Below are 22,930 nucleotides of genomic sequence, written 5' to 3' on the forward strand. Positions count from 1 at the left end.
TGCTATCTGTATATTCTGTTTTGTTTCAATATAAATTACCTTTCTAATCCACATTCGTGTCCGTGTTTTCTCTTTTTTAGTGACTATCGACCCAAAGCGGAAAAAAATATTTACAAGCTTTTTCTCTCCTTGAATTTTAATCTGAGACGAATCTATTTTTATTCATGGAAGATTAAATAATAAAAAAAAGTGATGAAGCCTTTTCTATTTCTCACCTTAATTCCATTTTCCTTTTCCTTTTGTTTTTACTTAAAATATGATTTTCAATTATGACTAATTCTATAGAAGCACCATTTCATTTGTTTTTCATCTTACATGTTAAAAACATTAAATTTCAATCTGAGACAAACCTACTTTTATGTATGGAAGATTAAATATATATATAAAAAAAGTGATTATGAAGATTTTACCATTTCTCACCTTAATTCCATTTTCATTTTCCTCTCCCGTAATATATAACTGAAATACTTTCCAAACATCTTCCTCTTTTTCCAGATGCGTGCCCCACATTTTCAAGAGTTCCGCTTTCCGTGGCTGATTCAGATAGAACATATAATAGTCAGTCAGTTTACCAAAACTTGCCAGTGAGGAATTTCCCCATCGGCCATTGGGGAACTTATCCCAGTCAGACGTGCGACAAATGTAACTCTGGGGCCGCATGTTCCAAAATATAGGCCGGATTTCTTCATCAATTCGCGCATAGTTTGCAGACAGTTTCCAAGGTAACGGCCTTTGTATGTCGACGGCAAAAAGACCAAGTTTCTTAAGGATGCAGTTTGTTGCATAATCTCTGTTTAAGGTATAAAAATGGAGACCGGGGGCTTTACCACTGTTGAGTAATACTTTGCACATCTCCACAGCCTGGAAAATGCCGAACTTACGAATGGCTTCATCGTTGCCTTTGATGGGGTTGATTGTGTCTCCAATATTCTTCGGAACTTCAAGTTTGGCTAATTTAGAAATGTGCCTCAAGGAATCATAAGACTGTAAGACAAAAACAAAAACAAAGTATATCAGTGTTTGTTTTTTTCATTTGAAGATAAATTCATCATTATCTATTTATAGTTGTTACAAATGCAATAGTGAGTTGTAAGTTATCCCCCTTTATTAGAACTCTTTACTAATGTTATTTCAGTGATAAAAACGAGAATTTATTGTGTTTATCATTACGGACGGTGTTCAATTAAGACATGTACAAATACAGTTAATAAAAATAAACGCCGTGTGTATTTTTTTTTTAATTTCAGTGTCTCAAGTAAAATTAACGCACTGACATTAAATGTGAGAGTTAAATAGCATAAGTTGTACATCAGATCTGACTTAGAACAAAAAATTTGTTCGAACTAAGTATAAGAAAATAGTTGGCAATCTTTAAAAATCGCTGCCAAATCAGAATTCGAGAGAAAAAAAAAATCTGTATAAGCATTAAAAACGGGTTTATGTTGTTTTTGTTAAATATTAATAAATGGGAAATCGTTTCGAGATAAAATCCAGTTAGCATTACGCATGCAACTTGAGAAAAACATGCTTGAAATGTGCTAAAATTGTATGAATAAATAAAATATCTTATTCACACAATGTTAACACATTTCAAGCGTTTTTTTTTCTCACGTTACATGTGTAACATTAACCAGATTTTAACTCGAAATGATTCCTCCTTGTTAATAAAACCAACAATACAAAACCATTTTTAATACCTATAAAGAAAATTTATACGCATTATGCCCTTGTCACCATCTTTAATAATAATAATAATAAGAAGAAGAAGAAGAAGAAGAAGAAGAAGAAGAAGAAAAAGAAGAAGAAGAATCGTACCTGAATTGGCAAAATACCGGGAATAATGGGACACGTGATTCCAATTTTTCGACAATCATCCACAAAGTCTATGAATGTTTTGGCATCAAAAAACAGTTGGGAAATAACAAAATCAGCACCAGCATCAACTTTTTCTTTAAGATGTCGGAGATCTTTGCGATAGGAAGGACATTCCGGATGGCCAACTGGATAACCTGTTGATATCCAAGTTTCAATTATTTGAAGGGTTTCATTTATTAAAGAATAAAAGACACACACACACACACACACACACACACACACACACACACACACACACACACACACACACGCACACACACACACACACGCACACACACACATATATATATTCGTATTATTTTGATTCTTAGGACTACTGTTTTCAGTGTGGGCGACCTCAAAATAAAATTGCGAATTACTTAGGATCTCTATCCAGTCACGGCTGGCGGATGAGTGCATGCCACCCCCATGAAGTAAATAAAGTGTTTCGTTCGAAATTTCGTCCAGATTCCCGAGTTCGACAAAAACATTCCCGAGTTCGATAAAATACACCTGAAGAAGGTCGGAGATCACATCGACCGAAACGTTGTGAAAATGACACTCCAGATGAGAACAGTAGTTCGAAAAAACCAAACGATACGTGTACGCATATATCGTTCATTTTATTCCTTCGCGAAAACAACTTTTTAACTCAATTTAAGTTAAATGTTCGTGTGTTTCTACCAAAGCCAGGGACCACGCCACAGTATAACGTCGTATCTTAGCTGAGTGGAGGCATCTTCGATTTGTCGAAGAATACAACTATTTTATATTTCGTGCTTGTTCACTTGTCATTCCCTGGTGTTCTGAATTGAATCCCATGGGTGGATGGGGGTAGAAGAGTCATGTATGGGTTTACTGGGCTTCTTGCTAACCGGAACCCTTCCGTTTCTTTTTCTCTCGTTTTTCTCTATGTAGCTCTCTTTATACGGAGGTAGATGTGTGGGGAAAGGCAATCGCATCCATCTTCTATAACCAATCAGAGGGAATACGTTATACCTTGACTCGTAGCTATTGGTTAATCCCAATCGACCGGGTTTTACCTTCACTATTAAACTCTTCGATTCTCACGGTGAGAACGATATGGGGGAGGGATCAATATAGGTCATCCCATGAGATCAGTACGGGTATCAAAATGTCAACGCTATATTTTTTAAAATAATAACTCCTTGCGCCTGGTGCGATGTTCAAGCGAAGCCTAAACAATTATCTTATCTTACCAGTCGTCTATGAGAACTTTAATCGACCAGTATTATATATAGCATTATATATAGTATTATATAGAAAAAAAAAGGAAAACTGAAACCAAAGTTATAGCCCGTTGATTTAGAGTAACGTCATATGCCTAATTCTTGACCCAATAGGGTTGGCGTCAATAAGGCATTAATTTTCGCTTTACCCGTAACCTTTTGGTCTGCCTTGCCATAAGTTTTCTGATCATGTCACAGGAGACACCGTTGATTGGTCCAAGAATACAAATATTTTCTATTTATTATTTCTACCGGATGTTCTGAACCGATCAACAGGTGCATTCTACGTACTTTCCCGCGGACGTAACAGAGTGAGCAGTCGGTTACGTGTACGTCAGCACAGAACTTTCAGCCCAGCAAACGGATTTTCTGTTTTTCTTGTTATTGAATAAAAATTAAAGACTATTTTACCTGAGTTGCTTCACCTTGTCTGTTCCTGCCATTTTACTTCATTAGCAGTTTATTTATATAGAAAGAGGTGAAATAAGCGACATACGGTATTGAGATGAAAAATTCATGTATTTTTTGCCATTTTCTTCCAAGTAAAATGAATGTTTCTTTTTTGTTCAAAAATCATTTCCTTTTGTTTTTTTTCAGTTAAATTGACAAGCAATTTGAGTACACGACGGATGGGGACCGTTTTTTTAGACATGCTTCTTATTACGCAGGCTTCTTTTTTTTTACAAGGTGGTCACCACTTATCAAGGCCCGGAATCCACTCGGGGATAAGGGTTATTGCGTGTACAGTACATTAGTGTTGAGATTTGATAAAGTGTCTTACTTAAGGTGACGGCGGTTCATTAGGAATTTGTTTATATTGGACTTGAAGACATTCAGGTTGTAGTCAGGTGGGAAACAAGCAAACGGAACAGAGTTCCACAGGCGTGCACTTCTAAGAAAGAAGCTTTGTTTATGGAATCTACGTTTTGGTTTTGGCACAGATAAAGAGTAGGGGAAATCTTTGACAGTGGTTTCAACTAGACGGGCGTTTTTCGTGAAAGATTGGCTTACTATATGTTAATGCAATATTCGTTTGTTCTTATGATAAATGCAGCGAACAAATATATACGTGCTTTCATTTTTTTTATCACTCTTTTCATACCTTTGCGTCCCTGTATTCCTCAATTTTAAGTGATCAAGAAATGTTTGTGTTTATTAGCTCTAATAATTTCACACACACATACACACACACATACACACAATACACACACAACATAACGCAATACAACACACATACATAAAACAAAAACACACACAAAACGCACATATTTATGTAGAAAACAATAAGTCTGTAAATAATATTTTACATGAATTTATTGTTCGACAGGATACTCAAATAAGAAATATTAAAATTTCCTTAATCCGCGGAGTTTCAAAGAAACGCACCCTTCTCATCAGAAAAAAGATATTAGCAAATTAATATTATAGCGAAGCTAAGAATTTTCTGGTACTGGCATAGATTGAAACAGCATTATTAGTGGATCTGATAACAGCAAAATTTCATAAGAATCTTTCATTTCTGGAAACAAGCACCAAAATTGGCACACATACTCATTAGATATTGCTCTTTTGATAAAACCCGTTAGCCACCTGAAAAATCCGAAAATTTAAAATGGCGGCCATTTTTTAAATGCCCACCACTAAATACGCAGAAATATTTCATTTCTCATAGACGTCCTATTTGAATGATTTTGGTGTCTAATCATACATTTTTCACTATGTAGAATCCGAATTTTCAATCATGGATTTACTCACTGGCTTCCTTGAACCAATAGAGCAGCACCGCGGCTGTGTAACTCAGTATCAGCTGTATAAGTCCTAAAAATGACTGAATTATGAAATGACTACTTTGTAGATAAGCGCTAATAATGTGTTAAATGTAGAAAATGAATTAGTATTCTGCTAACAATATTTTTTTTTTTTGGGGGGGGTATTCCGACTTGCAACCACACTCGGTCAGACACTAGCAACTTTTTGCAATGTGTGGGAGATCTATCCAGATGACGTGTCACAAATCTCTTGGAGTACTGTTGCGTCGCTCTAGGTTCACTTCGCCTCGTAGGCAGCACACTTCACGTGCTTCTTCAGCGTTCCTTGGGTTGAAGTAATGGTTTTATATGGCCTTTGCTTCTGAGCAAACATATCCAATCTTGCAGCATCAACAAACTTCTCTAAGGTCTCCGGGTTTTTATCATCCACTACTGGTAGGTACTTGCTAAGTTATCAGAAGATACCGGAAGCCTGGTCACAAACATCCCAGATCTGACAAGCTGAGTTTTTCCCTTTACCACGGAATTCTGAAACAATATCGCAGCCAGTGAAGGCATGGAAAAAGATTATATCTTTACTCTTTTTGAAAGGGTTCAATACAAGTCCTGTATTGGAATCCATCTCAGGTTCTGTCCTTGACCAAAGGCAAGCCACGATTGCTGCAAACCTAACTCCTGAAGTGTCCGCAGAACACGGACTGCTATGAAAAGTACATCTGCGTCGCTGGCTTTGACCATGATGATTTTGTTGTCTGCTTCTGTTGCATGTCTGGCATGTGCACAGGTCCGTGTGTCACTTTCTTCATGACTGTATGGTGCTACGCCAGCCAGATTGATAGTGTGGTTGCTGACAGCATCTTCTTTCTTGGTCAAAATGAAACATTTCGTGGAGATATATGTGCAATTTAAGCCAGAAAAACTCGACCTTGTCATTTTCTCTGAGAAAGTATCGCCAATCGTCTTACTCCATGCTCTCGTTTAGGGTGTGTACTAACAAGCTCGGCGGCAATGTCATTTATACAAAATATACGCAAGTCTCGATTGTCCTTCTGAAAGGGACTTCCTATATCTTGCATGGCTTATGAGAATTTGTCTACTTTCTCAAGAAGCACTCTTTGAGCTTGTTCTGTTTCCTCATAGTAGCTCGTCTGTTCAGCAGCCATTTTGGCCCCCACGCCACCTCATACTGAGCAACCAAGTTGTTGACTTCCTTGACCTGCTCTTAAGCTTAGTCAATGGCCTCTGCTGAAAACTATTGGCTTGATTTGTGTACAAGTTTTCCATTCTGAAACTCCTGATCAACCTGAGGATGCTTCTTCTCATGGGGTCACTATGTCTCTGAATTCGATTGGAAACCATTAATTATTATAGTAAAAAAATAATTATATATATATATATATATATATATATATATATATATATATATATATATATATATATATAATGGCTTGAGGCAGTTGCCTGTCTAGCCGCACTGATGAGTTGTGAGACAGCGAAACAGTACTGTATGTGGATGACTCTCTCTCTCTCTCTCTCTCTCTCTCTCTCTCTATATATATATATATATATATATATATATATATATATATATATATATATTTAAACGCCATTAATGAAAAATATAATAATAAAACCCCAGCTGAACTGACCTGCGACGGCAATAACAAAATGGTTATCGTGTTCTTCTCTGATAAATTTCACAAAATCTTTTGCATATGACAAATTGTTGTCTTTTGGGTCCCAGTCTTCTCCAGGTAAGAAATCTGAAAAATAGTAAGTACATATTAATGTTAGGACGATTAATCAAAATCGAAATAGAGAATCGGAAAAATCGGAATCGGTATCCGTTGTGGTGTCCACCTTATGGATAATAATGCACTCTTTTACTTACTGTGAAGACCGAGACAATATGTCTCTCGGCGTTTTATGCACCAGTTATATTGACTTGGCAGTCGGACTGACGTATAACCACTTTACTTCATTTGTTGTATTTTCTGTTCAATATATTTTGTTTTCACTAAATACAGAGTTGTGTCTTTCTTCCGAACCTTTATCGGTCCACAATATTTTCAGAACTGAAAAATTTGTGATCATTTTCCGTTGTCAAACAGGAAATTTTCAATTTCTAGTACTAATGATGAATTAATAAGTATTTAGTGATTTAACTATTAGTAAAACTAACAAACTATTAGTAACAAACAAAACACTGAGTCGTCTCTTTATTCCGGACAATTACTGGTCCACAACATTGTTGGAATCAGAAAAAAAAAACAAACAAACAAAAAAACAAAAAACAAAAAACCAAAACAACAACAGCCGATTTTTTTTTGTTATCAATGATAAATCAATAGATATTTATCAATTTAATAATTAGTAAAACTAACAAACTACAGATCATTCCTCTCCAAAAAGTATTTCTACATTTACGAAAATATGCGCACACATATTACATGGGTTTTTACGGTAATCCAACAATTAAAAAAGAAAATACCTCTTCCTGCATTTATAAAGTACAAAACCAACTTAGAAATCTAGCGAGCGACGCCCTTTCTCCTCCTCCCCATTATCACTTTCTCACTGAAAAGACTTCGCTAGTTTCTCTCTACTTTGTCCTTATTTCCGTGGTAGGTGCTTGAGAGAAATTCAATCTATGGCGCCCCCCCCCCGTAAAACATTCACAACAAAAACTCGTCTAGCTACAACCACTGTTAATATTTTACCAATTTTCTTTTTCTTTATATTTAGCAAAAACTAAACGTAACTTCCATGAACAAAGTTTATTTCCTTGAACTGTCCATCTCTTGAACACAATACCGCTTGGGTGCTTCCTCGCTGACTACAACATAATCATGTTCATTTCTAATATGAATCAAGTCTTATTGAGCCGCTCTCTTAAATAAGCGAACTTGACACTCAGTTAACTATATATATATATATATATATATATATATATATATATATATATATATATATATATATATATATATATATACTAGCAGTTCAGCCTAGCTTTGCTCGGGCTCTATGCACTGTTCATAACTTTATGTGCATATATATATATATATATATATATATATATATATATATATATATATATATATATATATTAAAAAGTTTGACTCATGTCCAGGTAATCTACATCTAAAATTTCAAGTGTTTAGGAGGAGTTTAATAGTTGTCTGCAAAGGTCAACCCTTTCAATTTTGAGTTCTTGGCAGCCAAATTTTCGTCCAAAACTATTTAAAAAGCTTGCTGCATATCTGAATACCCTTTATGTAAAATTTCAAATGTTTAGACTCGAAATTGGCTGAATAGTTTGCTAGAAACCGCAATGGTCAAATCTTCTGAACTTTGACCCCTAGGCAAACCAAATGTCAATACCCTCATGTCAAATCCCAAGTCTGTAGACTGAAAATTGACCGAGTAGTTTGGTAGGAAAATGTACACATACAGACAAACAGACACACACACGCAGACAGAAAGTTTTACTCTTATATATATATATATATATATATATTTATATATATATATATATATATATATATATATATATATATATATATATATATATATATATACAGGGTGACCCCAAAAAAAACAAAAGAAGCCATCTAGAACATATGCTGTAGAACGGAGAAAAAAGGCCAAATACCCTAGTGTTTTGACGTGATGTTTTGAATATAATAAACTAGTAATGACTAAAGTTTCATTTCATTCGGACAAAACACTAAGAAACGGGGCCTAATTAGAGCTGGGGCCCGTTTTTCATGGGACACCCTGTATATATATATATATATATATATATATATATATATATATATATATATATATATAATAAGATTTTATATAGTTTTAAAGGTTAATAACTTTCGAAGACTATATATATATATATATATATATGTATATATATATACACTCACACACATATTCATATAACATTTTTCATATGTAATAATTAGGGCTTTGACAACAGCATATTCCTTTCATTGTTTTGACTCTTGAGTATATATCCGTTGATATCTTATATTTTTATATAGACGGATGTGGTTCTCTATTGATTAAGTGTGTCTAACTGTGTCGGATATATACCCGAGAGTCAAAAGAATGACAAGAATATTCTGTCACAGCAGTAGTAATAATACAATATTACTTTTATGACCCCAGGCAACGCCGAGTAAATTTTGTTGTATAAAATAGTATATGCTTCTGGAGGATTTTGATTGGCTAAACACTTCATCATTGCCCGGTTATTTACGTAAACTACCGGAAGATGCCGAACCAAAAGTCGGTTTTGTCTGGTCCAAAAACTGTACCGGTACCTGCAAAAGAATTACCGTGTCTACTGGTAATTCTAATGCCGGCATAGATGGTATATTACAAAGTTTTAAGGTGAACGCCTAAATAGGCTTAATGGTATACGAACCTCCTCGGAGAGCCAAAATATTTCTTATTCCTTCTTTCTTTGCAGTTATTAAATGTTCTTTTATTTTCATTTTTGGTTGATGTGTACAAGTCATATGGATCATAGTGTTGATGTTAAGATAGTTAAGCATTGTACTGGCTACACACATTGAACTTGTCGGCTTCTCCACATCTCCAGGGTGATTGGATGGGTGCCACGTGACATCACAAAACAATGGCTGGCCCTGCGCTAAAACCTTCATCCTTAAAACAAAAACAGAAAACAGAGGAGATGAATCAAGTAGCAATTAAAAGTAGAGCTGTGACAACAGCATATTCTTTTCCTTGTTTTGATTCTCAGGTATATATCCATTGACATCTATATATGTTTTTATGTATAGTGATGCGATTCTCGGTTGATTAATTGTGTCTGTGTCGGATATATATTCGAGAGTGAAAACAATGAAAAGAATATGCTGTTGTCATGGTCCTAATTATAAGATGTACACTTTTGGAGAACCTTTTTAGAGTTCTACCTTTTTTTTAACGAGCTATTTTTAAAAGATATTTTTGAAGATAAGTTTTAGATAACATTCGAGTGTGAAAAAGCTAGAGATATGTTATATGGTAAACTCGAATTAAAAACTACGAGAGCATAAGTTTACAAAAGATAATCCATATATTACGTACCTGAATCTTTTAGATGATGATTTATCCATATATTAATAGGATAGCCTGTGTGTTATTTATTTTTAGAGGATTTTCATTAAATTGAAATTGACAAACAGAATTATATGTTTATATCGAAACAAAGACTGTTTTCTGAAATGAATTCGAAGTAACATTTAACTTTTTTTTTTAAAAAGACATAAACTCACATTTCGTTGGTTTCTTTAAAAGAGTTTTCTGTCACGAGTGTACTAATGGCTAAACTAATTTTTTTTGGATGAATCCGTGTGTGGCGTACCGAAAAACGATTTTTTTCTAAAGATTAAATTGAATAAAGTTTATTTTTTGCAAAACTGTTGGACTCAAAATAAAATCTGTCTCCAAAGAAAGCAAATCTATGAAACTGTCCTACTCAAAAACCCTTCCTGGAAATTCGCAACACCAAATATCGATCTAAGTTTAAGTAAGCATGAAAAGAAACATACCCATCCAAATACTTACCATAATGATCTCAATAAAGTCAGAGAAAAGTATTCAAACCACAGACACACCTATACAGATGGACCTAAACAAAATAACGCAACAGCCAGTGCATCAATAATCAACAAATCAATCAAAAAACAAACAAACCTCCCAAAAGAAACATCAATTTTCAGTGCCGAAAAACATGCTCTAACCTTAGCTTTCAATCTAGCCTCTAATAACAAGGAATCCAAATTTATAATCCTTTCAGATTCCCAATCTACTCTAAAGGCCACCAAAACTAAACAGATGGACAACCCCCTAATCACAAAATTGCTCCACAAATTAACTGAATTAAACAGTAAGAAAGAAAGAAATTTCTGCTTTATACCGATCCATTCTGGTATCCAAGGTAATGAATTAGCAGATTCAGCAGTAAAAAAAACAAAAAAAAAAAAACGCCTTAAATCTCCCAATCGAGGCAAATTTTTAAATTTCATACGTAGGTCTGAAAAGACATATCAACACATACACAACAGAGAAATGGCAAACTTACTGGAATGAACACCCTAACAACAAACTTCACGAAATAATGCAAAAAATTAAAAAAAAAAAAAAACAAGGACAAAATACGAAACTAAACAGAAAAGAAGTCAAACTAACAAGTATAAAAATAGGCCATACACATTTAACCCACTCGTATCTCCTAAAAAAAAGAAAGCCAACTCATCTGTACACGTTGTCAAACATAACTCACAATAAAGCACATACTAACTGAATGCACTGATTTTGTAACAACGAGATATCAATTCCACAAAGAAAACAATATTAAGGATTTATTTAATAAAAACAATCGTCACATCATGTTTTTATATCTTAAAAGAATGGCCCTTATAAAAAATAAAAATAAAAAAAGAACCCTTTATACAACAGCTCTCTGAACCCATAGACACTCGGCATAAAATAACCCAAAGGGTTAGCATGCCGTAATAAATAAATTTTATTACTTACATGCCAAATTATCAGATTATCAAGAAAAGATTGTGACATAGTTATTACTAATTGATTTACAAGTAACTTTGATTAAATCATAATCTCTAGAAAAAAGTGATGCCTTACTATAGTTCTATTTCTTATAATAATATAACTCAAGTAGTCCTCCATATTTGGCTAGAGAAATATTTATTCTTGAATTCAAGGTCTGATCGGAACTAACATTACACTGATTATTCTATTGAAGGACATGTTTGCTCATGTGATGATGTTTTCAACTACCGTGGAATTTCCACGGGTTCTTCTAGTAATTATTATTATTATTATCATTATTATTATTATTATTATTATTATTATTATTATTATTATTATTATTATTATCTAAATTTATCTATATATCTATAAAAGTGAAAGTGTGTGTGTGTGTGTGTCTGTGTACATTTCCCTACACAATAATTCTGTCAATTTTTAGTCTACAGACTCGAAATTTGATATACAGAGTACTGAGATTAGGAAAAATCGATGTGATCGGTGTTTGGCCAGAAATTTGGCGATTAAGGGATCAAAGTTCAACGATTTGACCTTTGAGAACTCTAAAAAACTCCTCCGACAATTTTGCGTCTACGCATTTGAAATTTTAGATATAGGTTCCTTGGACATGGTTCTAACTTAATAACTTGATTTGAGCCCAAAACAATAAATGTTAAGGAGTCATAATAGGGGTCAAAGTTAAAAAAATTGACCGCTTTTTTTTCTTAACATACACCTCCAAATACCCGGGCAACGCCGGGCACCGATGCTAGTATATCTATAAAAGTGAAATTGTGTGTGTGTGTGTGTGTGTGTGTGTGTGCGTGTGTGTGTGTACATTTCCCTACCAAACTACTCAGTTTTCAGTCTGCAGACTCAAGACTTGACATAAAGGGTATTGGGATTCGGGAAAATCTTTTTAATCAGTTTTTGGCCAGAAATTTAGCTGTCAAAAAGTCAAAGTTCAGCGATTTGACCTTTGAAAACTCTACCAAACTCCTCCACTCATTTTGGGTCTAAACACTTGAAATTTTATATGTAAGTTACTTGGACATGGATCAAACTCTTTAATTTGATTTGAGCCCAAAACAATAAATGTTAAGGAGTCAAAATTGGTGTCAAAGTTAAAAAAAAAAGATCTCTGTAGTCTCTACCAAATTACTCAGCCAACTTTTAGTCTAAATATTTGAAATTTTACATAAAGTGTATTCAGACACGGGGCAAGATTTTTAATCGGTTTTTGGCCGAAAATTTGGCTGCCAAGGGGTCAAGGTTCAGAGGATTTGACCTTTGGGGTCTCTAGCATACTATTCAGTCAATTTTAGGTCTAAACATTTGAAGTTTTACATAAAGTGTATTCAGACATGCAGCAAGCTTTTTAATCAATTTTTGGGTGAAAATTTGGTTGCTAAGAGGTCAAAGTTCAAAAGAGTTGACCTTTGCAGACTCTACCAAAGTCCTCCGCCAATTTTGGGTGTAAACACTTGAAATTTTAAATGTAGGTTACCTGGACACGAGTAAAATTTATATATATATATATATAATATATATAAATATATATATATGTATATATATAAAGTCAACCATTTTGCCTTAAAACCTATTGGTATATGAAAATTTATTGAATTACACGAACTCAGTATATTACATATGTCTCTCTCTCGCTCTCTCTCTCTCTCTCTCTCTCTCTCTATATATATATATATATATATATATATATATATATGCACACAAAGTTATGAACAGTACATAGGGCCCGAGCAAATCCAGGCTGACCTATTATTATTATTATTATTATTATTATTATTATTATTATTATTATTATTAGCGTTGGTGCCCGGCGTTGCCCGAGTGTTTGGAGGTGTGTCTTGTGCAATAAATAAATAAATGAATAAAGTGGTAGTAGGCAGGCAGGCTCATACTCGTACAGCGAAGGTGGAAAAAAGTGACGTGCTGTTTCGTTCATCGCCAAACCAGAAGTGACGAAGGTTTTAATTAAGGCGAGTCAATCGGAAACAGGGGATGACTTTCGAAAATATCGGCGAAAAAAGCGACCCACTCCCTTTAGAAAAGTACCTAGTTGAGGGTAAAGGAATTAATGTTTTTAGCCAATTTTTCCATATTTGTCGTCCGAAGGGTTGAGCTTCAAAATGATACCGATCTCGTGAAAATCCGTCGCATCCGTCGAAAGTTTTAAGCAGACAAATAAATATACATACATACATACATACATACATACATACATATAAAAAGACACGTGAGATTTATATTATAGATTGTTGTTGTTGTTATTATTATCAATATTATCTAAATAATAATAATAATAATAATAATAATAATAATAATAATAATAATAATAATAATAATAACGCAAATTCATCTGCAAAAATTATCGACAGAGGTGGAGAGTACTGAAAATCTGGTGAGACTTGTTTTCACTCAAACAGCAGAGAACGCCACAAGTTGTTCTCAAAGAGCATTTTTTAAAGAAAGGTAGCACGAAGATGTTCTTCTCCTTTACATAACGTCATACAATCTTATCTACTTGTATTCAAATATATATATATATATATATATATATATATATATATATATATATATATATATATATATATATATATATATATATATATTAGCTGGACGCCCAGCGTTGCCCGGTCGTACAATACGTATAAACATGATACTTTAATTTATGCAGATTGCTAATATATATTATTATAGAATCGATCCTCTATTGAATTCCTATGAATAATTTTCCCGGTGATCTCAATTACAAAAATAAATAAATAAATAAATAAATGAAATAAATATTTAAACAATAAAAAAAAAAAAAAAAATGCAAAATAAAAAATATAATGATAATGATAATGTCGTTCATCAAATTCCGTCTGTGTTTGTTTACAATATCACGTCAGCTGATATTTGGGCTTGACGATCTTAAAAAGTCTTTCTTTTCTCTCTTATAGATAAAAATGAATTTTTTTCAGAGAAATATTTTACGTTACACTGATTAAAGTAACACCAGTGTAACGTAATATATTGCCCTGCAAAAATTTTTATGTATAAGATAAGGAAGGCTATTTTTAAAATCGGATTTTGTTGATTTTCGGTATTTATCCGATGATAAAATAAATGTAAATTAGCTTTGTGTATAATTTGCAAAAAATAGGCTCAGCCGTTACGAAATCTATGAGTAAGAACTCTGTTTGTTTGTCTGTCTGTCTGTCTGTCTCTTTTTCCCACACACAAAGTGACTTATATATATATATATATATATATATATATATATATATATATATATATATATATATTTATATATATATATATATAGATAGAGAGAGAGAGAGAGATAGAGATAGATAGATAGAGAGAGAGAGAGAAAACATCGCAGCTCACAAGAGCAATGACATTAGGTATATATATATATATATATATATATATATATATATATAAAGAGAGAGAGAGAGAGAGAGGGAGAGAGAGAGAGTAAGAGAGAAATAGAGAGAATAAGGCGCTCTGTAACAAACAAAAAAATCTGATTTTCATATAATTCATAAATACTTTTATGGATTTCAGTCGTAACTTAATTTTCATATTAAAACGTGTATGTCATAAACGTTAGTTTTCCTATTATTCCTAATTCTTTCTATGTGAGTCATTAAATGTTAACTTTCAAATAACTTTTCTAGTTTTCTTCATTTTCTTAATAAAACGTCTTTTGCTCAAGTACAACTGCGCCACGTGGTTCATCCTTATATCGTAAATGAAGACATGGAATTATGACAACATAAATAAGTGTTTTACACGAACCTTTGGAACAAGTCATTTGCTCCTTCCATGGTTTTCGGAGGGAAAAATTCCAAGGAAAACCACGGATCTTTCGAGGCGATTTGTGCTTTCATTTGATCGATGAGAGGAACAAACGTGTTTATGGACCCTTTTCGCGTTTCCTTTCGCTCTCCGTTCATTTCCATCGGTCCCGTACGCATCTTTCTGAAAAAAAAAAAAAAAAAAAAAAAGAAATTTGGTAAATACCAAAGACAGTATATATGTTACACTTTTAGGTGTTTGTTGGGACAGAGTCGAAAGATTGATTTGTAAAATACTTGCCTGGGTGCCCGGCGTTGTTTGGATGTTCGGTGGTGTGGGTTGAGAAAAGAAAAAAAAAAAGAAAAAAAAGTGATACCATGCAAGCAGGTACGTTCGAATCCGTCCTGCGAAAGAGGAAAAGAACGTGACCCACCCCAAAATACAAAAACAAACAAGCAAACAAAAAACGTGACGTCTTTGCCTGTTATATTTTCATACATTTCAATGTGTTCTTATTAGTAAGGATAATATATGTTCTTTTGTTTACATGTTATAAAGGATATGAGTCTTAAGTGAGATGAGTCTTGTTGTTGTATCTTAGAAAGAGAGAGAGAGAGAGAGAGAGAGAGAGAGAGAGAGAGAGAGAGAGATTGTTCGTTCCGTTTTCGTGTTATGAGAGATTGTTCATGTTATTAAAATGTTCTTTACTTAGACGTGTTGAGGAAGGAGAAAGCTCTTAGTGTGAAGGAGATAGTGTTCACTGTTCAGACATTGTGTAGACATGAGATGTCGAGATGTGTATGTAATGACATTTTATAACACAAATATATAATACAATTTCACTTTACCTTTTTGTAAGAATCATAAGACAAGACGACGTTTTACAAAAAACACATGATGGTTTATTTCGTCACGGCCGTGGTTCCCATCATCAAGAATTCAAAGCTTCACATTTTAGTTTCAAAGTGATCGTCTCGCTTCCTAGACGTTCGAATTCCCAGACTCTTTCTGAGTTTCTCACTGACTGTCTCCCTGACCAACTATCACTTCCTATATTGAGAAATCCATGCATGTCCGGCCACGTGACTAAAATTTACGTGCCCTCAACATGCGTGGACTTGCACGTTTCCAATATTATGATTTCCCAATAACCTATTTTTCTTTTGTTGTTTTCACAAAAGAATTCAACCTACATATCTAATTTATTTAACCAATATTTTATTATCCACATTCTTTTAACAATTGAATAGTTTATTTATTATTTATTTCATCCAATTTAACAATTTACTGGACATTCCATTTAAACCTATTGTTCTTTAAAACTTATGTTCAGGGTTCGATTTCTGCTTTCTCTTATTTTATTTCCATTTTAACTAATCTCTCTATTTTTATACTTACATGAAAAGGGGACAGCCCTTATCATGTAACATGCCGTCGCGTCCATCGCCAAACTGTAAGTGGCGAAGGTTTAAATTAAGGCTAGTCAATCAAAATATGGATGACTTTACTCACCTATCTTCTCGGAAATGCCAAATTTAGTCAATTTCATCAAAGATTTTTCCGCTCGACTCTAAAATCAATGACGTCTAAATTATTCTTATAATCACATGTTCCCTGTTGATTGCGGATAAAACTAGCCTTGTGTAGTTCTAGGAGGTTCACCTCCCCAGGCTCTTTTTTCTCTTTTTAAGAAGGGTTTAGCTAATTGCTAATTGCCAGAGGCGCTTTTAACGGGTAAGGCCGACAGATCTTCCCACAGATCTGTTGAGAGTCAAAGTGCCCCTCTTGAATGTGCTGACTTTTTAATATCATTTTTCGACCCTTGTATCATATTTCTCCCCGTCAGGTAGAAATAAATACTTTTAGTCATTTGGTAACGGTTTTATCCTTTAAATCCATGGCGTTAGTTTTAATTCAGCATATGCATTTTTGTCTCAATATTCGTGACTGGACTCCTTGAAACATAACCAGATATTTTGGCATTTGTGACGGATAGACATAATTTCGTTTGTCTGCTTGCATGTTTATTGCGTCAACTACGCAGATAAAATTTAAGGATTGCTAGTATTATTTTATATATTCACAGAACATTTTCTGTAGCTATTTTCAGTATTTACTTCGAGAGTTCTTAGTACGCAAGTAGAGCTAGGTATTAAGTCTTAAAATATATAAATATATATTGCAATTAAACTACACAGAATTGTCTGCATTTCATCCTCGTGAGGATTCGTCAGGTTATTGCATGGAATCGGTCGAAAATTCTGTGTAGTTTAATTGTCATATATATATATATATATATATATATATATATATATATATATATATATATATATATATATATATATATATATATATATACTAGCTTGGGGGGCCCGGCGTTGTCCGGGTGTTTGGAAGTGTATGCTGAGCAAAAAAAAAAAAAAAGGTCAATTTTTTAAAAAAATTTTGACCCCTATTATGACCCCTTAACATTTATTGTTTTGGGCTCAAATCAAGTTATTAAGTTAGATCCATGTCCAAGGAACCTATATCTAAAATTTCAAGTGTTTAGACCCCAAATTGTCGGAGGAGTTTGGTAGAGGTCTCAAAGGTAAAATCGTTGAACTTCTACCCCCTAACAGCCAAATTTCTGGCCGAAAACCGAAAACCGATCACATCGATTTTCTCAAATCTCAGTACCCAGTATATCAAATTTCGAGTCTGTAGACTAAACATTGACAGAGTTATTGCGTAGGGAGATGTATACAGACACACATAGACACGCACAGGCGCACAGACACGTTCACTTATATATATATATATATATATATATATATATTGGCAGCAAATCATTATCAAGGCACGTTTGATTAAATTCGATACTACACCTCTCTTTATCTTTCCCTCCCTAACAGAGACTTAAATCAAAATAACTAAATAAAATTCAACCAATAAATAAAAACCAAAATAAAATTAATCATATAAAAAATTACAAAAAAGGCGTCTTTAACAACAACAACAACAACAACAACAACAACAACAACAACAACAACAACAACAACAACAACAACAACAACAACAACAACAACAACAACAACAACAACAACAACAACAACAACAACAACAACAACAACAACAACAACAACAACAACAACAACAACAACAACAACAACAACAACAACAACAACAACAACAACAACAACAACAACAACAACAACAACAACAACAACAACAACAACAACAACAACAACAACAACAACAACAACAACAACAACAATGTTGCTTATGACGACGATCAACAATTGAAAGCTCTAGGGGAAAATGGCTGACAAAAATCACTCGGCCACCTAATGCACAACTTACCAACTGAAACAAAGAAAATGCTAGGCAGATCGAGAAAACCAACAAAAAAAATAAAGAAAAAAAATCTGTCATAATCAACTAAACATGCCTTCACACACACACACACACACACACACACACACACACACACACACACACACACACACACACACACACACACACACACACACAAATTAGTGATGGGATGATTCCAATATTATTCCAGACTCCGATACAATTACAGATTCCGATTCCGATTCTTTATAAATCTCTAAATATTTAAATATAAAAGTGTTATTTTGTCCCGATTAGTGTAAAAACATGTTAAATGTGCATATATTTTCTCAGACATTAAAACACACTTGTTAAGGGGGGGATCTAGAGATTTTAATCTTACTGGAAGTTTAAATCAATAAATATTTATCATTTTATTATTACTACAAGCAGTGAAAAATGTTTCGTAAACCAAAATCAAATAAAAAAGATAATTAAAGGAATCAGTTTTGCCATCGGAAAATAGGCGAAATTTTTCCGATTCCAATACCCCAAAATGTTCCGATTTTTCCGCTTCCGATCAATCGTCCGAACACTAATATATATATATATATATATATATATATATATATATATATATATATATATATATATATATATATATATCATTTACTATAATAATCATTAAATACCTTCAGACACTAGTGTTTCATCCTTTTGGGAATCATCGGTGCAGAGTGTCACGATTAACGCGAATCGAGAGATTCGAACCCCGACAACAGAAATCATCTCTGGCTTCATTAGCAAAGACCCAAACCATTCGGCTACCGTCAACCGCGAGAGATACAGTTGAAATTTAAACATTTATTCTTATTAAATGCGTTTAACGTCAGTCATAGTGATCTAATCATGATATAACGATCTGCGCATATGAGCTAAGTTGACCGACTTTATTAAAACTGAAAATGCTCAACGATAAGAAACAAGTTTCTTAAAGGGGCTGACATCATTTACTATAATAATTATTAAATACCTATATATATATATATATATATATATATATATATATATATATATATATATATATATATATATATATTAAGTAATGTGATTGATAATTTAAAATTTAAAAATCAAATTATAATTAAATTAAAAATCCGTTTCATAAGAAGGAACAATAACAAAATCAATTATCTGTACGATCGTTTCGGAAAACAATGCTTTTTATTGTGGTATACATCAAGTTATGTACAATAATTACATATAGTTTTTTAATAAGCAAGGTCTCCTCGTCAGCAAATTTTGAAGGGTTTTTATTGAATTTAAAAGACACCATAAATAAACCAATAAAAAATAAAATATAAATAAATTCAATAAAAACCCTTCAAAATTTGCTGACGAGGAGACCTTGCTTATTAAAAAACTATATGTAATTATTGTACATAACTTGATGTATGCCACAATAAAAAGCATTATTTTCCGAAACGATCGTACAGATAATTGATTTTGTTATTGTTCCTTCTTATGAAACGGATTTTTAATTTGATTATAATTTGATTTTTAAATTTTAAATTATTAATCACATTACTTAATATTGAATTAGCTCTAGGACATTTAACTATCGAGCTTATTATATATCTAAATTACAACGAGCACTTTCTATTTCCTGTATTTTAATTAAACTAGTAATTTCACTATTACATTAAAATACACTCAGCTCTTTAGACTATTGTTCTAATCTCCTTTATATATATATATATATATATATATATATATATATATATATATATATATATATATATATATATATATATATACTACAGAATAATTTTTTATTTAAGAATCAGTTTGTATGGAAACCTGTGATAATTAGATTTACAAAATATTACTGGCGCTAATATTCTATAAGTTATCCCATCTAAATAAAAATTGCTCGATATGCAAGATACTTATTACCCAACTGCTGTAAAGAACGTCCACCATTGATTTAACCACGCAATCTGGATCTAAAATATTCATATTCTTTTCTTCAAATCCTCTTGCTACAGGATCTCTTATTAATTATATATTTTGACTTTGACTTTCCATGTCACACTGACTTTAGCAAACAGGGTAGATACCTTTATAAATATTTGCTAATATTTTCTCTCCTCTGATGAGATGGTCGACATCGAAACCCTATAGGTTAAGGAGATTAATTTTCTAAAGTATTCTTTGTCTTGCTTAGAATAATAAAAATTCTTTGATATGAAACTCAACCACTTCATTTCAATAAGGTTTTTTTTGAAATTCATTGAATCGCAATTTAATATATATATATATATATATATATATATATATATATATATATATATATATATATATATATATATATATGTATATATATATATAGCGTGTCCAGGGGTGATGAAAAAAATCCAATAAAGTGCTCGATCGTAGATGTGAGAGCTGAAGATACAATATTTATTATGACACTATATATACATATTTCAAGGTCGTACCATTGGTTTCGATACACCGAAAACAGTAATAATATACTGTGGAAAATCGGTATAATCTCTTCGGCAACAAAGAAAAATCTGGAACTAATGAAAAATGAACGAACATAGAAGAAACGCTAGACTAGCGTTTAAGACTCAAAATTTCATATTTAAAAAATATCGTTTTAAAACCGACGCTAATAGATTATGATTATGGAAGAAAGAAAGGAAGAAAGTGTGTGTGTGTGTTTGTGTGTGTGTTTGTGCGTGTTTGTGCGTGTGTGTGTGAGTGTGTGTGTGTGTGTGTGTGCGTGCATGCATAGCGGGGAAGGGGGTGCTATGGAGAACTCTTTAAAAAATATAAAAGTCCTGTTAAAGCCATATCAATAAATAAAAGTAGGACAATTAACAGTAATAAATAATGAGAAAGGCATGAATATATTAATATGATTTTAAAATTTTTTTCAAATTATTTAAATTAATTAAATTAAATAAAATAAGGATAAAGATAAATAAGGTAAATTTAATAAATAAATAAAAAATAAGAACTTTAAAAGAATTATCAATTTTTAAAAAAATTATTAATATTTTAATTATGCGAGAATAATAGTGAATGGAGAAATTTAAGATAATTAAAATAATTAAAGGAAGTTAATCAATATTAAAAGACTTAACAACTATCAGATGCGAAGAACAGAGTTGTAAAGCAGAATTTTACAAAAAGTTTTTATTATTCGGCAGAATTCTCCAATTTCCGAGTATTCTGCCGAATTATAAAAACTTTTTGTAAAATTCTACTTTACAACTCTGTTCTTATTATGCATTTATCCTAAGCTCTACTACTCTCAGTGAATGTATTGAGCCTTTTCATTTGGTTGGCATTAAAATATAAATAATTGTATTCATATTTGATTTTGGAATTTGCTTTTCCTTAATATGTAAATTCCTCCCCATAAACTTTTCTAATGTATATATATATATATATATATATATATATATATATATATATATATATATATATATATATATATATATATATACTAGCAGGGGTGCCCGGCGTTGCTCGGGTGTTTGGAGGTGTATGCTGTGCAAAAAAAGCAAAAAAACAAAAAAAAAAAATGGTTAATTTTTTAAAACTTTGACCCCTATTATGACCCCTTAAAATTTATAGTTTCGGGCTCAAATCACTTTATTAAGTTAGATCCAGGTTCAAGGAACCTATATCTAAAATTTCAAGTGTCTAGACCCAAAATTGTCGGAGGAGTTTGGTAAAGTTCTTAAAGGTCAAATCGTTGAAATTTGACCCCTTAACAGCCAAATTTCTGGCTGACACCCGCCACATCGATTTTCCCAAATCTCAGTACCCGGTATTTCAAATTTCGAGTCTATAGACTAAAAATTGACAGAGTTATTGCGTAGGGAAATGTACACACCCAGACAGACACGTTCACTTTTATAGATATAATATATATATATATATACTGTACTGTATATATATATATACAGTACTGTTTCGCTGTTTCACAGCTCATCAGTGCGGCTAGACAGGCAACTGCCTCAAGCCAGGATCGAAACCCGACCGCTCAAATGACAGTCAAGGCTTCTCACCATTACGCTATACGGCTGATGCTGTGTGGGTAATGAATTAACGATGTTTTGAAATCGTCCAAGTGCTTCCTCTCGATTTGTTTACACAAAGAGCGTCGCTTAATACGCTAATGGCAGGTTGTGCTCGATAAAAACTGGGAAAGATTATCACCTGGTGACTAAGAATGAGTACTTTATTACAAATTGATGGTCGAATATGATAAAATTTGTTGCATTGAATACTAATCTCTATTACTTCTTATTAATTCCTAATTGTGCAGCGAACACATACGATAATACTTAGTTCGTT

At 32.6% G+C, this 22,930-nt stretch overlaps 1 protein-coding gene across 2 annotated transcripts in view; it reads right to left on the minus strand.

Annotated features, from left to right (window-relative positions):
- The window catches only part of LOC145246689 (methylenetetrahydrofolate reductase (NADPH)-like), an 80,721-nt gene that overhangs the window by 43,004 nt on the left and 14,787 nt on the right, over positions 1-22,930 (minus strand). The window contains exons 1-6 of one of the 2 annotated variants that reach the window (XM_080108414.1): positions 16,087-16,243; positions 15,239-15,421; positions 9,297-9,538; positions 6,523-6,636; positions 1,816-2,009; positions 421-984 (exon numbers count right to left, since the gene is read on the minus strand). In XM_080108414.1, coding sequence (XP_079964540.1) covers positions 421-984; positions 1,816-2,009; positions 6,523-6,636; positions 9,297-9,538; positions 15,239-15,421; positions 16,087-16,103 — 1,314 coding nt within the window. In that variant the 5' untranslated portion in view covers positions 16,104-16,243. Of the gene's footprint in view, positions 1-420; positions 985-1,815; positions 2,010-6,522; positions 6,637-9,296; positions 9,539-15,238; positions 15,422-16,086; positions 16,244-22,930 lie in introns of those variants that run through there. The other variant, XM_080108415.1, reaches the window with a different exon arrangement.

This window comes from Euprymna scolopes, chromosome 24 (assembly GCF_053919585.1).
Source record: "Euprymna scolopes isolate OS-2025 chromosome 24, ASM5391958v1, whole genome shotgun sequence".
NCBI lineage: Eukaryota > Metazoa > Mollusca > Cephalopoda > Sepiida > Sepiolidae > Euprymna > Euprymna scolopes.